The following is a 16,878-nucleotide window of genomic DNA, read 5'->3' on the forward strand; positions in this document are numbered from 1 at the left end:
ATAACTTTTTTGAAACTTTTCTCTGCTTTCAAATAGGTGCTGCAAAGTTGGTAGTAGTCATAGCAATATTTTTATTGACATTTTATGTCATATCCCAAGTGTTCGAAATAAAAATGGATGCAAACTTAGGACACATATTTGGTAAGTGATGACTTTTCCCTGGACATCTATTAATAGTTACTTGAGCCATAATCAAGAATATCATTAATTTTGTTTTAAGCTTGTCTTAGGCTCTTGCACTTAAGAATTCAGTGTTTATTTTTAATGTGTGTACTTGTAATTTTTTTATATATATTCTACATAATATGATGTGTGTATTAAGTTATTTTCTGTACAAAATACTTAACCTACTCTCTTGATAAGTTTGATTCTTTTGCCTGCCCAGTATATGTAATTTTACCTGCTTTTCTGTTTACTGGTACTTACGGTCTTAGTCTGGAGTTGTAAATCAGGTGACTTAATAATGTTTCTGGAAATCTGCACCCTGCCTTTTTGCAATCCAAAATTTATGGTTTGGGTGTGCTTTTTTGCTTACACAAGTACACTACCATGTATAATAGAATGTGCATTAATCAAAATATTTTGGATGTGCCCGGGTTCTACACAGAAAAGGATGAGCGACTGAGTTGACTTAAAATTCGGAGCCTATGTTTTGAACTAACTTTACTTTTAAAGGGGCTTTTCACTACAAAAAAAAATAATTTTAGGTACGTGGGTGGGGTTCATGTTATTTAACTCCAGATTATTAGAGTGTGAGCTGACATCTAAACCAGTCACCGGAGGCATTTTTAATAATCATTAAAGAGACAGGGGTGTCATTAAGTATTACAGATGTATTGTAGATATGTGCATGATGAGGTCGTTTGTGTCTCTTCCTATCCCAAGAAAGGGAGTCGTGAATGGTTGGGCTCAGGTACACCTGAGTTGCAGGAGTGTTAGCTGAAAGGAGCCCCATCCTGGTGAAGCTGTAAGAAGGGAATTTATTTCCCTTTAGTGCGCACACCTTCAGAGATCCCTGGTGGTGGTGTATCTCCATGGATCTTTGTGTTTAATCAGAGAGTCACAAATTAAGGCAGTGCTTCTAAATGGGGTTCCTGATCACTTTAATTCTTCTGCTGTGTAAAGGTTAATGTTTTATATGGGAACATAGCGTTCGGATGTATTTGATGCTTCATTTCAACCAATCTGTTTTATAGGGGTACAGAAAGGCTTTAAATTTATAGGATACTTTTACAAGATGTTACTATTAAAGTGTCATCTGCTATAAACTTTCTTTTTGCATTTTAGCTAGATCAGCACTGGACGCAGCTGCACACTGTGAGTGTTCATATGCATGTTACTGCTGTGACTTGCTTTTGCTAATGACAGAGAGACTGTTGAATTTTCTTAGTTAAAAAACTCTTAATTACACTTTAAATGCAATCAGAATCTAATTTTCCGCTTTTCCTGATTTTCCTAAATTTCTGGCCGAGTCTGTTTTTTTGCCAGCATTTCACTTGTAGTCTTGTCTTGTGGCTTTTGATGACAGTGCCAGAGCAAGCAGCAGGGTGAGAACAAGAAGTAGAATAACGAGGTACTGCAGGAATCTAGATTATTTTAAGCTGCTATGAAACTGTGGATAAGATACTGTTTGTCTTTGCCCTTTTCCTTGAATTCCTTCAGAAAACTCTGTTAACCTACCTGTGGTGTTGTCTCTAAAATCCTGTTTTATTTCCTTTTGAAAGCTACAAAACCTCCAAGATACAAATGTGGGATCTCTAAAGCTTGTCCTGAAAAGCATTTTGCATTCAAAATGGCAAGTGGAGCAGCAAACGTAGTTGGACCTAAAATTTGTGTAGAAGATAACGTGTGAGTATCTTTACCTGTTGTCTCTAAGTATCTCTTTCAAATGCTGTCTTGGATCACTTTGCACACAAAACCAGTTGTTTAAATGATTCTTCATAGGTTTTGTTTTGCCGATGGTTTGCCACATGAAAAACTTATATTGCTCTATAACTTAATCTCTGATGAAGCACACTTTATAGTCTGCGATAAATTCAGCAATGTATGCTATTTTAATACATGCAAGGTAGTTTACACTTTATTACAGGTTTACAGACTTAAGGATTAGTTAGACTTTGTCAGATGCGAGCTTGCTTCCAAGTAGCTTGTTCTTGTGCCTCTAATAGTAATTCAATGAATGATCATATTTTTAAGTAGTTACTCTAGATACTTCTAATTGAATGTCATCAGCTAAAACTGTGATGTGGAATTGTCTTTTGCAGGTTGTCTTTTAAGATACCTATTTCCATAGTACTAATGTCAGAGCATATTTTCCACTTTTCTTTAAAGGATGATTTCAAAAGGGAAAAATAGTATTTTAATGATCAGTAGTTCTTTAATTGTATTGATGGTAATGGAAGTTGATAAAATAATTGTGAAATGAGGAAAGGAACAGCTTGAAACACAGTTTGGTTTTAAGTCCTGTATTTCTAATAATTGTATTTTCAACACAGTGTTATGAATAACACTGTACCTAAAGCATTTAGCGGAATACCTTTCATTAATCCCTATAATGCGAACATTAATAATTATTTTTAGACTCTGAGTTTCATTGCTCTTAGGTTGTTCTGCTCATTTTCACCTGGAGTGTGCAGCTTTCTATAGCATAATCTATCCACTCAATTTTGCGTGTCACATGTCAGAAAAGACATGATGTTAGCATTGTCGGAAGGAGGTTTTTGTAAACACCAGTCACATCTACGAGCCTTTGCCTTCCATTTGCATTTAAACTACTCCAGCTTAGCTGTTTCTCAGCCCAGGCTGCTTTAGTACAGAGTGGTTCAGAGGGCACCTACAGCAGTTAGTGCTGATGAGTTCTAGAGCAAATGGCAACTTCACTGTGAACAACATAACCCCATGTAATTTAGTAAATAGGATCATTGATCTGTAAGAGAATAAAAAGTATCGGTTTACACTTTCCACCAGTTTACTCTCTCTGAAGTAATTCTGTAAGATTAGTGTTATATGATCTCAAAGACAAGACTGTATTTTTAGCGCTAACTCCGTCAATAAAGAGGTAGCGAAGTTGGAATGGGAGTGTTTTACCCTGACAGCTAAACACGTGCAGCTGCTCCGCTTTGTGTTATTAGTAGGAAGACGAGCACCATTCCAGTTTCAAGCCATTCTTCTGCGAGACTGGCTTAGCTCAAGCTTTTGCTGGCTTGTGCGGGAGCGCGTTTGCAGCGGAGCATCCCGGCGTAGTCGGGGAACTCACGCAAAGTGAGCATGAGCTCACTGTTGGCATGTACTGACTAAAAGCTGCTCAGTTCTGCTTTCCATTCTTATCGTTGATTTGCTTCATGACCTTGGACAGTCTTGTCTAATCTCTCTGCATGGTATTTTTATTGGTGTTACAAAACCATGCTAACTTCTCGTTCTGGTTGCTAGGAAGCTTAATGTCTGTGAAGACTTAAGGTGATTCATTGATTAAAAGTGGGAGTGCAAGTAATGCTTTAACTTCAGGATTATAGGGTGTTTGGGGTTTTGTGTGTGCTGTGTGTGTTTGTTTTTTTTTTTTTTTTTTTTTTTTTTTTTATCTCGCTTACTAGTTAACTAAGAAGAGATTTTTGTTCCTGTCAAAAAAAATATAAAAATCCTCTACTGGATATTTCACTGAAGAAAGTGATGAAAAGAAAGTAGTTGCTGGCAAGAAACCCTCTATTCTGGTAATACCAGTGCACACCTTAGTGCACAGCTATCGGAGTCTGAAGTCTGATTTCCCGTGGCAAAAATCTTTCCGAATTCCTTCTGAGGAATACTTGTAATGCCCATTTAAATGTCGACCAGAAATTTTGATTACGTTTATATTCTCTCCTGCTTTGCTCCTCAGATGTCTGATTTCTCTTCCAAAAGCTGCCATAACTTGTTGATTGGAAATCGTTTGAGGAATTCTAAAACCGATGAACGGCTGCCCTCCTGTGAGAAACCGGTCACATTACAGCCTGTACCGTTTGTGACCTGGTGCACAAGCTGTCTCAAGCGTGTAAAGCAGTATCTCGGAGCTCTAAAAGAACTTACTTCCTTCTCAGTAGCTCTTTTTTTAGTGATATTTTGTGACCTCGCTCCTGCAAAAGGCTTTTTTCTTATTACTTTGTGTTCTTCATACTTCCTAGACAAGGAAGCAGGGCTGAGTTTTCATAATTTGTCAATGATATTTACAACATAGGGTGGTTTTTTTTTTTGCTGTGTATTAAACCAAGTGGCATCCTTACATTTATGAGAGCGCTATAGGGGCTGATACACATTTAATTTCTCAACTTTTCTTTAAATTATATAGATACTTCGGTGTGAAACAGGAATTCTGTATAGAAGTTGTTATAGCCTTGTTCTGCTGTATTGGAAGGACATAATTCAAATGAGAACATACTGCAGTCATCATCAAAATATTAAATATTGTAGTTGCTACTTCATGGGCTTTTTAGAAGGGGTGATCTTGCTATAGTTCTTTACCAGCAACTTTTCCATGCAGTCTTACTACTTCTATTAAGAAGCCGGTTGCGTGATTGTGCCACAGTAACCTCATAGCAGAACGTCGCACTACATTACTTTTATAACTAGTAATTATTGTCTTCATATTTTTGCAGGATTTTTTTCTTGTCTGAAACCCATTATAACTTTTGTTGTATGTGCGTGGATTTTCAGCATCTAGTCACCCCAGTATTGGACATTTTTTGAGTGGTATTTATTTACAGAGAATTTTGTCATTAAAATAAAAGGAAGTTCTTATTCTTTTTGGTAAATTAAATGTCCACTAGATTTTATATGAGGAAAGGAATGTGTTTAGAAGTTCACTGCCTTTTTTTTTCATTTGTGTTTTCAGTCTTTATTTGCTATATGTTTTATTGTTTTGAAAGAATGCTCAGATGTGACATGAAAATCATGTGGTCAGAGAAGAAATGATCCTCCGGTGGCTAAAATACTTGTGGAGTTCCCTACTAACCAGAACTGAATTCTGCATTTCAGCAGAAAATTTCAAGTCTTCTGTTTCAGAAGTTAGCGAATTAGAGTTAGTTAATTTTAATCAAAATTTTTGGCAGCTGGTATAACTTAGAGGACTAGCAGAAGAATATGGGCTCTTTCATCTCTGGTTACTAGTTCTTTAAAACTGAAGTTACTGTGCCAAGAGTTACCATTAACTGATAGTCTTTCACGGCCTCTCTGAACTACCTAATACCGAGTCTGTTCCTGATAGTTGTCTATTGAATTTCTTATTCATGTGAATTTTGCCTTCTGTCTTCATCCTGGGTGAAAAAGATAGCATCAGAGAGGAAGATTTTTGCCGTACTTCTGTGATAGGCCATTTCTTGTTTCTAGCCTGTCGCTAATAAGTTAGCATGAGAAAGCGGGTGCTGCAGGTGTGTGTGTGAGGATGCGGTCCTTCTGCGATGTTGCTTGGAACAGATGTTTAGACATGACCTGAAAATCATATGATTGCAGAAGAAATGTGGAAAAAGTTTCAAATGTAACAGCATTTTAGGCATCTGCAGCCCCTTCCCAGAGCAGCCTAGGGGAGGTTAAAGAAATCCTGACCAGGATTTCTTTAAAGCATTTGTTAGAGTGTGTAATTAATGAGATGTGCGCCTGTATGCTTACTCAGAGGTGCTTTCTTAAATCTCAGCTGAAGACTTCTTTGTTATCTTAATTTACATAGTTGTTTCAACCCTTACTCCTATTTCTCCTTGTGTATGTTAACTGTTTTACTCCAAACCTCAAAAAGTTAATGCTGGGATATTTGGGGCCTGGAGGCAGAACAGATATTTATACAGTGACAGTGAAAAGGGATGAGGAGGTCTGGAAGGTTTCTCTCACTGGAGTGGTACGCTCCCAAGGCAGCACGGCATCCTAGCGAACGGTCTTGGCTTTCCCATTAGCTCTTCTTTACAGCTCTGAAGGGTTTCCATTTCACAAGGCATCTCTTCTTCCCAGCTCCTTTGCCGTTCTGAGTTTGGCCAAGCGATTGCTGTCATAGACTGTGACGGTTTTGTTGGGATGTGTAACTGTACTCCAAGATTATATTCAACTTTTGTTTAAAGTCCCATCAGTGTATTAACTTTTTCTTGGATTTAGGTGTCCTGTTATAGGCACAAGCAGCTAACTGCTTTGACTTTCCTGTTTCTTAGTGTGATGCTGCAATATTAATTTTAATTGCCTCTGTTCAGTTAGCTTTTAAACTCATTAACACATTTTTGTTCCTCATGTACTTACAAAAAGAGTTACAATGTTGGTTATGTGACTGTGCTAAGCTCCTCAAATTATCATTTGTTTCAGGCTCTTTAATTGCAAGGAATCTTCTTAAATACATTAATAGCACTTTATTTTTTGTGACACTTTAAATATACACACATACTTTGAAACCAAAATGCTTAAACGAGCAAATGAAATGGATACAACTCGGGATAGCGGATCTGTTGTTCTCAGTTCAGTGGTGCCATAAGAGCACACAGATTCGTTCAGGGAGATTTTGTTTCATTCAAATACTCATGAACATGTGGTCTTTCAGCTATGTATATCTTAAAATTTGATTGACCCTGTTTAAAAACCAGGAAATATTTTGCATCAGAAAATTGTCCTATTGAAAATAAAATTGTTTATTTTGTTTCAGTTTAATGAGTGGAGTTAAAAATAATGTTGGCAGAGGAATAAATGTGGCCTTGGTCAATGGTAAGTGGCATTTTAAGTGAGCGGATCGTCTTCATTTTCAAATTGTTTCTGAAATTTAAGGTGAAGTACTAAGGGACGGGGAAAGGCAAGCAGGAGGAGAAAAGGAAGCATTCAGCATGTTTATACTGAGACAATGTCAGATCTTAACCTTACAGCTTTTTGTTAGAAAGTATAAAAACTCGGTGTGTTTTTGTTTCTGATGTGTAGTAAAAATAGTCACCACAGCACTCCACATTACTGAGTGATACATCAGATAAATTCCTAATGCACATATAAAATGGAAAAAGACATGAGATGCATGCGGCTTCTTTTGACTTTGTGTGTTGCAATCACTAATAAAACTTTGTAGACTAAATTCTGCTCTTGATCTCTTTTCAGTGAAAATTATTTAACAATTCTGTTACTACATGGAAAGACCATCTCGTTATTTCCTAACTTGAATTCGGTATATGTGATTAGTCCATATCTATAGATCTTGTCCCTAAATACATCGTGTTATGTAATTGTGTTCAGGATTCTTAACTTTCATCAAAACCAAACAAATTTAGCTGTCACCTTGATCACCTTGAAAACTGAACTTGAGTACTGGCGGATTTGTCCTTAATGGGTAGGATGCGATTCCTCGTAACACTGAGATAGCACTTTGTCATTTTACTGTAATATAAATTCATGTTATTTCTGGATTGTACGCAAGTTTACATCATCTAAAGCATGACTTGAACAATACTCACCTAATCCTATTTTGCCCTCCTAAATTGTCTCAATCTGTTCAAAACCAAAATACCTACCTTTGTATTATATAGCTGCCAGTCTTTCACCCTGTTTTCCAAACTTGAAATGAATGTATGTATTAAAAAGAAAACTCTACCTTCCTTCAAATACTGCCTTTGTAGACAACACTGTAAAAAAAAAAAAAAAAAAAAAAAAAAAAAAAAAGGCACTAATGAGTTTACTATATTGTCCACTTTCTTCTGTTTGTACTGGATGTTTAAATTGACTAAGAATTTCCAGTCTATAGCAAACATGCAGTGTAATTTTAATATTTCTTACTTTCTATGTGGCACTAAAGGCAACCTATAGCTGTACTACCTGTTTTTACAAAAAAAAACTTAAAAAAAAGAAAAAAAAGGGAAATATATGAAGTGAATTCTCTTCATTGGTTTTAGAGGCTGTGGGCTTTTTGTTTTATTTTATATCCACTTGAAGCAAAATCAGGAGTTTGTAGCTTCTCTCTTTTTTTTTTTTTTTTTTCCTTTTCCTGCAGCTTTTCACAAACTAATATGCTGTTTAGGGAGCAATGTTAAGATGAGAATTACCATAGTAATTGATTTATATGGTGTCTTCTGCAGCACTTTCTCTGCAAGAGTCATTAAGAGGAGTTGAGCATGTTGTCTGTAAAAATAATTGTTTGATGACACCAAATATTTCTTTTTCTCCAGGTAAAACAGGAGAACCATTAGACACTAAATTCTTTGACATGTGGGGAGGAGGTAGGTGCAGTTACCTTAGCTGGTTAGAGAGAAACAACTTTAAATGCTTCTCTCTGTTTTTTTTTTTTTTTTTTTTTTTTAATTTTATTTCTCCTCTTCCCCCTTTCTGCCCCAATTCCCCCTTCCCTTCTCCAGGCTCCATTTGCTGTGGTGGTTTAGGGTGATGGTTTAAGGAAGTGCTTCACCTCTACCTTTGTAATTGCGAGGAGAGTGCAACTTTAAAGAAACACAAATAGTTGAGGTGGGAGGGAATGGTACGGTTGATCAAACACACTTGTTCTCCTGAGTAGTTCCCACTAGTTGTTATGTCTTTACTCAGTGTGGATGAAACTGTCTATAAAATGAAAGAGTTCTCTCTGATGCATTTTATCTTTCTCCCACTTAACATCTTTTTATAAATTTATAAGTACGCTTACAAATATTCTTAAAAGGAGTGTCTTTGCATGAAGGCATTGCAGGTGTTTAAATATGGAATGGTTGCTCGTTACTAAACAGTTCCGTGTTTTCTCTCTTTTCAGATGTGGCACCATTTATTGAATTTCTGAAGTCCATCCAGGATGGAACAATAGTGTTAATGGGAACATATGATGATGGTGCAACCAAGTATGTCATTGATTTACATAGTAAAATTGCTTAAACTTTTAAATGCGGTTTGGTACTGAAAAAAAAAATGCATTCTTTACCACACAATCACTTTTGATAAAGTTTTGTTCTTCCAAGATGACTGATTTGACACTATGCTTCCAGTTCATTAGTTTTATAATGCTGATGTGATTTGGGGACAACAAGGATCAAATAAAAACTAACCAGGTGTAATGGGTTATGTATGTATTTACATAGAGGACTGTTAGGTGTATACTTATGTGATCCCAACAACAGAGAAACAATAAATGAGATATTAAATTAGACCCTTTAGCAGAAACATCACAAGTGTTTGAAAATTTGAAAAGTCTAGAGGTTAATAGTTGCCTAATTAGCAATTGCTGTATCAGTACATAGTTGGGTTTTCTTGCTCCTCTGAGAACAGATGTTAATGCAGCAAGAAGACACTGAAGGGCATATGGTCAGTCCAGCCAACTGCTTACTTGTAGCTATAACAGGCACTGTAAATTTTTTTTAAACTGTACCCTTATTCTCCCTGGTTCCTGAAGACCCTGGAGGTTTCTGGCTGCCCTGCTAGAATTTGTCCCCACCTCTTTTTGGCAGCATATGTTCAAAAAAAAAAGAAGATACCTGTCTTTTTGGAGATACACTGGTTTTCCTATTGCTGATACCTGAATTTACTAGCATAAGACAGAATGAGCTGTGTCCAGACAGGAACATGGCTGTGAGAATGTACTCTGGTGGAAACTGGTCTGTCCCATCCAGCACTTCTCTAATATCAATTCCAAGACAGAGTTAGGTGGTTATAGGGGTACAGAGACCATTCCCAGTAGACCCTGCCTGTATCCTTCCTTTTGACACCTGAGAGGTTACTAGTGTGCACCTCGTCCGTCTTGGGCTCAGTGTTTGGACTGTTCTACCCTAAAGCTGTTCATCTTATTAATGTAGACATAGCCTAAGAGGTTTTACTTCTCTTTAAGCATTGTCTTCCAACCTTCCCAAATTTGGTCAGCTTTAATAGATACTAAAAATTACTGTAAAATCTGTATTGTAATCTACTTCTCACTTAAGTCATCCTGTCCAATGGATTGCTCTTCATAGTGAAAATTGAGAGTGTTTTTTTTTTTCCTTTTCCTCTTTTGTTTTAATAATATTTAACTTTTTGCTAATGTGTTCTGTACATTTTCTTTTCTCTTTTGGTTCAATTTGTTATCCACAACTTGTCTGTATATTTGATATAAGAGCAGCTTTCTTATGACAAAGTCCTGATTTTGCAGCGTGCAATATTTGCAATAAATAGTTAAGTGTCTGTACTTTCACTCCCTTTAGGAAAAGAAAGCAATTTAATGTTTCTTTATGCCAAGGCTGTTTTGTTACGTTACTTTTTGCTTTTTCCTTTCTTCTTTGATGTTTTAGATAATAAGTACAGTCAGTTTGTTTCAATAAATATGTCACAACTGATGTTTTTGAAAGCTTATTTGTAGATACAATATCAGCTAAGGTGAATTTGACCCATTCATGCTGACAGCCGGGAACTACTGCTTGTTAGTGATATTACATAATTAGCCAAAACCTTACCGCTGGTGGTTGATGGTAATTGTAAATGCTAGTTCTTGAAAACAATTAAAATTGTGAAGAACCAATGTGTTTAAAAGACAATTTTTTTTTTTAAATATAAGTTTCCCTAATGCTCTAGAAACTTGGAGTGTGGCTTGTGCAAACAACCTCCAAAGTACTTAATCATTTTCATAATTTTAGCTGAAATGAGTCATACAACTATATCTCAGTAAGCAGTAAAAATTAGAAGTTGTGTGTGGTGTTTAGTAATCGGGCAAATATAGTAACAGAAAGGAAGAAATAAAGAGCTGTTATTTGGAGGTTTTGGGATGATAACTTACCATCCTACAGAATTGTTTTCCCTCCTGTACTAAGATTACCCTGCTTGGACCTACAGGCACCGAACTGTGCTGTGGGGCAGCATTCTGAGTTTTGAACTAATTGACCCAAGCAGACAAGAACTTCTTTCATATATTTAGGTCATTCTTCTAATCTAAAATACCTTTTACTTTATCTAGACTTCAGCTTGAGCCTGCAAACAATGTTTACTTTAAAGGTTGACTTTTTTTAGTTGCTTGGATAATTGCTACCAGGACTTGAGATGTACGTATAAATTCTCACAGGAGAGGGTTCTTGGCTTTTGTTGGTGTACTGATAGGTTTGTATGCTGGTTCCTTGAGATTATAATATTAAAGAGAGCAGTGCTCATTAGATCAGGTGATTTCAGAACTAGCCTTATCTAATTTTGGAAGATAGATCTTGCCCAATATTGACTGACTTAAACTATATTTAATCAGATTAAAGCTGAATGGTCCATTGAACAATGAAAGCTCTAAGGGCATGTATTTTATTCACATACTGAACTCTGGTTTGTTTTTTTTATTTTTTTTTTTTTTAAGGCTTAATGAGGAAGCACGGAAACTGATCGCTGACTTAGGAAGCACATCTATTACTAACCTTGGCTTTAGAGACAACTGGGTCTTCTGCGGTGGGAAAGGAATTAAGACTAAAAGTCCATTTGAACAGGTCTGTGCTTCTATAACTTACTGGAATTAAACAGCTTGCATTAATAAAGGCATAGCACGTATTATAAATACCATGTATTTGTTCAAGATGGGTATCTATTGCAGTAGTGGCACAGAGTTATTTTCAAATTTATTCCTGGACTAGCCGCCTCCTTTTAAATGTACCAAAAAGGGTCATTGGTGATTCACAAATAGGAAAAAAAGCCTTATATGGGGTAGATCTTATTATCCCAGTAACTAGATCAGTTTTCTTATTAATGAATCCAATTAAACTGAAGAATTCAAAACTTATTGCCTAACGCTTGTGTTTTAGATGCACTAACAATGGTAGGCTTCCGACAGGTAAGTGGTAGTTAGCGTGCTGGTGTTCCCAGCTGTTCAGTTTGCTCTTGTGTCAAAAATTATCGCTGCCATAGTTACATTTGTGAAATAGAATATGTTCCCATACTTCAGCTGTTACAGTTCAACACGTGTCATTGTTGCCTTTAATTACTGGTAAAGGTAGCGCTGTACTCGGAGAGTAAGGGAGGCGCCTTCTCTGTCACCAGCTTTGCGAGGCCGTGGGAACTACTGCAGGAGCAGTAGCAAACTCTTGGAGGCAGTAATGTCTTACCTGACTGCACATGGTCGCTTGGTGGAAAAATAAACCCTTAATTTTCAAAAAAAGCAAAGAAAATGTGGTTTAGGCTAAATCCACCACTGGGGACCTGAGGGACCCCAGATGGGACCGACAGATGCTCCCCTCTACCCCTCTTCAAAGAGAGAGGCAGAGGAGGAAAAAGAGACTTATGAGTTTAGAATGAAATAAACTACTTTAATGAAATATTAATAATGAAATAAAAAAAAAAAAATGAAATATATACAAAACCGTATCAAGCTCCCGAGATGACAATCACGTCACTGGCTGGCACTGGGGCAGTCCCAGACTGGACTCAGTGACGGACGGGAACTGGATTCCGGATCTGCATTCAGGATCGGGATCACAGGCAGACGGACAGAGTCCTCCTCAGACGTCGGCCATTGAAGGAAGAGAGAGTGACCCTCTGATGCCTCAGCTTTTATACTGAGCATGAGGCAGATGGGATGGAATACCCCGTTGGTCAGTTTTGGGTCACCTGTCCTGTCCGCTCCTCCCCACAGGTGGGACCGCACTATGCTTTTCCGCTTCCGACCCTCCAACGGAGCACATAACAAAGTTGGTTGGCCTTGGGGGTTATGGCAATAAGTATAAGCAGGAGCCTCTCTGCATCCCATGCCTGGGCATCAGCTCTAAACATTGGTCTTATCACTCTGAGAGAGTGAACACTGTCTGCACAATATGCAGTTAATTTCAGTAGTTAGAAGAGGCCCAGCTAAGAAGAGAAGTTACTGAACAAAATTGGTTCTGTTTTACCTCAAACCAGGACAATTCTAAATAAAGTTCTTTAAAATCTGACTCTTGGTTTTCAGTGCCTTGTAAAGTTAGTAGTTCATATTTTAATGCAGTTGGTCTTTTCCCTCCTTGTCCCTCTTCCTAAATAAACATCTATTATACATGTTAAAAATGTTTTCCCAGTATGGCTTAACTGTTTTTAGCGTACACTTGTCTGAGCAAGTTACAATGAGTGGTGAATACTGAGAGATTGTTATATTTGACACAAAGCACAGGAGGCTAACAGTGATGTCTCTTTGTCCATGGCCTGAAAATAAGTAAATACGATGTATTTTAAAGCTGTGAGTTAAAAGCGAAAGGATAAATGACCTTTTGTTAACGGTAGATTGATGTTTTCTCTTTATAGCATATAAAGAACAACAAGGACACAAACAAGTATGAAGGCTGGCCAGAAGTTGTTGAGATGGAAGGCTGTATCCCTCAGAAGCAAGACTAAATGAAAAGGAAAGAAGAATATGGAACAAAATGCACTTTCTGCTATTATTAGGGAGAGGGCTATGAAGGAGACTGTACTGTAAATAATATTTTTAAAGCATGCGACCATCTTGTCGGTGTGTGCATGAGCACTGACATTTTGAATATTGGGATTATTTATTGCTAACACACATAGAAGTCCTTTTTGTAAATATGTCCAGAATAAAAGAAACATCAAATCATTTCTATGCAGGTTTCTTAAAAGCACAGTATTTAGTTTGCCTGTGGTAAATGATATCTTGTAGATTGACTGGCTAATAAATTGCATATGCGGATAATAAACAGATCCTTACAAATGTTGTACTGTCCTCTTAACAGCGTAATGTTGCTGTGAGTATGTAACCTTTGTGGAATATTGTAGATTTTAGTGATAAGTTAATAAAGAGCTTTAATTTTTTTTATCTTCTGCCTTTTTAATGGCAGCATCACTTTTTATTAAAGCTATTTGGTTATTCTAATACCAAGTGCTCCTGAAATTTATTTTGTAGTCCCCCATCAAAACTGAATAATGAGCAAAGGAAGAATACATGGTAGTGTAACAAGATATGCCATGACAAGCACAATAGAAATAATTTTCATTGGGGGAAGAACAAAAGTAAACATAAAAATAGTGTGTGTGATATTTAAAAGCAGCTTGGAAGGATTTGTACTTAACTCTAATGTTTGCTTTGTAGAAGAGACGTAGAGATGTGGCTAATTTGTTCAGTTTTTATTGCAGTTCTTGTACTGCTACTTCCAACATCGATTCTACCTATGGCTGTTCAGCTATAGTGGCTAGTCACGTAGTCAATGGGCATAATGGCATGGCTTCCTCTTAGTTCTAACGTGAGGATAAATTTCCCATCACAAAGAGCCCGTTAGAAAGCAGTCTGCCTTCTACTGAGAGTTGGTTCAGGGTACCCAATTGTGTATTTTACATCTAATGTGAGCTGAGAAAACTTATTCTTGCAGTGATGTGTTAGAGAAAGCATTGTATCTTGAGTTATGCAATGTGTTTAAATTTAACTGACAAGGTTTCCTTCATCCTTTTTTTTTTTTTTTTTTTTTTTTTTTTTTTTTTGGAAGAAAATGGACCAAGTTGAAGTGGCCTTATTCTTTAGCTTGTATCAGAGTTGTGGGAAAACACTGCTTTCTGTGGAAACTCTTGTTTCTTTTAAGTAGGGCCATCTTGGACTTTTGCTGAAACTAAGTTAGTATGGCATAACTGATGGTGTTGGTATTCACAAAAATTCTGACACAGAACTGGGTGTCTTGGAGCTTTGTCATGAGTTCTGGTATAATCTTCAAAAACTTCTAGCTGGTACCATGGGGCAAAAGCCACACAGGATTTTTCAGCAACCCACAGTGCGAGTTGAACACAGTGGCACTCAAAATACTATTATTGTTGATGTCTTCTGAGACAAATTTAATTCTGTGCACTAAAAATTTCAAGCAATATTGGGAATTACCTTGTAAGTCATATAAATAACCTGTGGTACCAGAGTAAGAATGGATTCTGAGTTGTTCTGTATGTTTAAGCAGCTTGCTAAATGATGTGGTTTACCCTCAAGTTTAATGTAGAACAGCAATAAATGCACCTTATACAGTGAAACTGCTTTTGTTAAATCTTTTGGGTTTTCTCGTGTAGGAAGGCATGTTAAAATTGTGTATATTTTTTCATCAAAGTAAACCCCCCTGTTTCTATCAGTTGGAAAATAACTTCTATTTTGTAACATTAGGCTATTGTGGAAAACCAATTAATTGTGTAAGTCCTGCAATTTTCACAGAAATACAGTTTTGTTGGTGTATATGCGAGTATTGGTTATGCTGCTATCCAGAATAGTATCAAAATAATTTTGAAGTTACTTGTTAGGGCCTTAAGAGAAAAAAACATTTGTCTGCAGTACTAGTTTCCCTGGACTACTCTTGTCTTCGTTCTTTTGGTTTTGAATGCAAATGAGCATTTCATCTTTCATCAAATTAAAAAGTTCAAATTTCCTCTACAAAATTTAATGGAGAGAAAATAACACTAAAGGCAGACCTCTTTTAGCCCTTGTATCTTTTAAATTTGTGCCTTTTTCTATTCAGCAATCTAAATTAAGGGGTTAAAAGAGTCATACTATATTTACTTCAGGTTTTATCGTCCACAAACCTTTTAAACAACAGATTTTAAAGCAATGAAATGGTAGGATTGTTTTTGTAACTTCTTAAATAATTTGATTCTTGTGATTTTGATGAAAATCTTCCTCTTATTCTCTAACCCACATCTTCAGCTGTATTGTATCATATTTAATAAGACTCTGTTTAAGTATAATAAAACTTGCACTGGAGCAGCCATGCAAATGGAGTTTCCTTGCTCTTGTCCGTCACTGTGGTCTGTTGACTTGCTGTGAGACCTAGTCATGCCATCTCTTCTCTTCTGCCTTGAGTGAGCTACCTGCAGTATCCCCCTGTTGAGGTAAACTTTGATGCTTACTCTTCGGAAGTGGGACTTTCTGATAATTTATCTGCATGTCGTTTGAGTTACCAAGCACAAAGATGACTTTTCTGGCCTCCCTGGTCTCTCGCCCAGCTGGTGGTAGGAGGTAGTCAGTTGCAAAGCTGAAGGCGTTTTGTACAGGTAACTTCACACAAAAGTACCTGTGTGTGGCAAAACTCCAGGATGTGTATTGCAGGCTACACCAGGTAATGGGAACGTTTGCAGCATCTTGCAGACTTGTTGAGGACAGAGCAGCGAGGGAAGGAAAGGGGAAGATTGTGGAGGATGTCTACCTCAAGAAATGCAGCTGTGGGAAGAGGTGGGGGAGGACACAAGAAGGTTGTGAATTCATTTTCACCAAGGAGCATCTGCCATTCAAGCCACCTGAAGGCATCACTGTAAACCATAGTTCTTAATGGCTGTACTGGTGTTGCTTTATCTGGCTAACAGGAGTCGTAAGAAAAAAGCTGAAGGGAGTCTCTGCCTTGACATACCCTCTGCATCTTCTCTAGTGTCTTTCATGATCAAACTTTTTTTTTTTTTCTCCCCCTCTGGAAACAGCAGAGCCTTTTACAGCTTTAGTTTCCCAAGCACTAGTTTGGAAAAAGCTTCCTTTTGCTCAGCACGTTTTGCTTTCCAGCTGTCTTACTGCGGCACTTGGTTCCCTCACACATTGACGTGAATCTGAAACGCTTGATGCGCATGTAATGTCTCCTAAACTGTTTATAGATTTTTCTGCAGTCTGGGTGTTTTTCAAGATTGGGTGTATTAATAAAGTAGAGGGCAGGTGGGTAACTTCAGGAGGGGAAATAAAGTAAATACTGCCACTGTTGGCTGATGTGCCTGTGTAAGGGTGGGAAGGGCTGTAGTCCCTCCCTAATCTGACTTTGGATCATGGCTAAGGTGGATACCAAGCAAGGGACTTTTTATTGATGAAATCCTCTTCAGTTTTCCATCTGTAAGGCCGGGCTAAGGCCATACCCTAGCCTTAATATTAGAGGCCTGGCTAAGAAAATTGAAAAAGAAACCTGGAAGGCCGGATGGGAGCTTTGAGGCCAAAGCAGGAAGGTGCAAGAAGAGCTCTTGGCCTGTTGGGTGATACCACGAGGTGTCAGTGGCTCCTGATGCTGTAGTAGG

At 37.4% G+C, this 16,878-nt stretch overlaps 1 protein-coding gene across 1 annotated transcript in view; it reads left to right on the plus strand.

The window, feature by feature from the left end:
• The window catches only part of FAM3C (FAM3 metabolism regulating signaling molecule C), a 30,634-nt gene extending 16,294 nt beyond the window's left edge, over positions 1–14,340 (plus strand). The window contains exons 3-10 of the mRNA XM_082487194.1: positions 37–141; positions 1,288–1,317; positions 1,725–1,848; positions 6,644–6,702; positions 8,142–8,192; positions 8,711–8,795; positions 11,252–11,378; positions 13,156–14,340. Coding sequence (XP_082343320.1) covers positions 37–141; positions 1,288–1,317; positions 1,725–1,848; positions 6,644–6,702; positions 8,142–8,192; positions 8,711–8,795; positions 11,252–11,378; positions 13,156–13,245 — 671 coding nt within the window. The 3' untranslated portion in view covers positions 13,246–14,340. The remainder of the gene's footprint in view (positions 1–36; positions 142–1,287; positions 1,318–1,724; positions 1,849–6,643; positions 6,703–8,141; positions 8,193–8,710; positions 8,796–11,251; positions 11,379–13,155) is intronic.
• The last annotated feature ends 2,538 nt before the right edge of the window (positions 14,341–16,878 follow it).

This window comes from Vanellus vanellus (genome assembly GCF_965231255.1).
Source record: "Vanellus vanellus genome assembly, chromosome: 1".
NCBI classification, from domain to species: Eukaryota; Metazoa; Chordata; class Aves; order Charadriiformes; family Charadriidae; genus Vanellus; species Vanellus vanellus.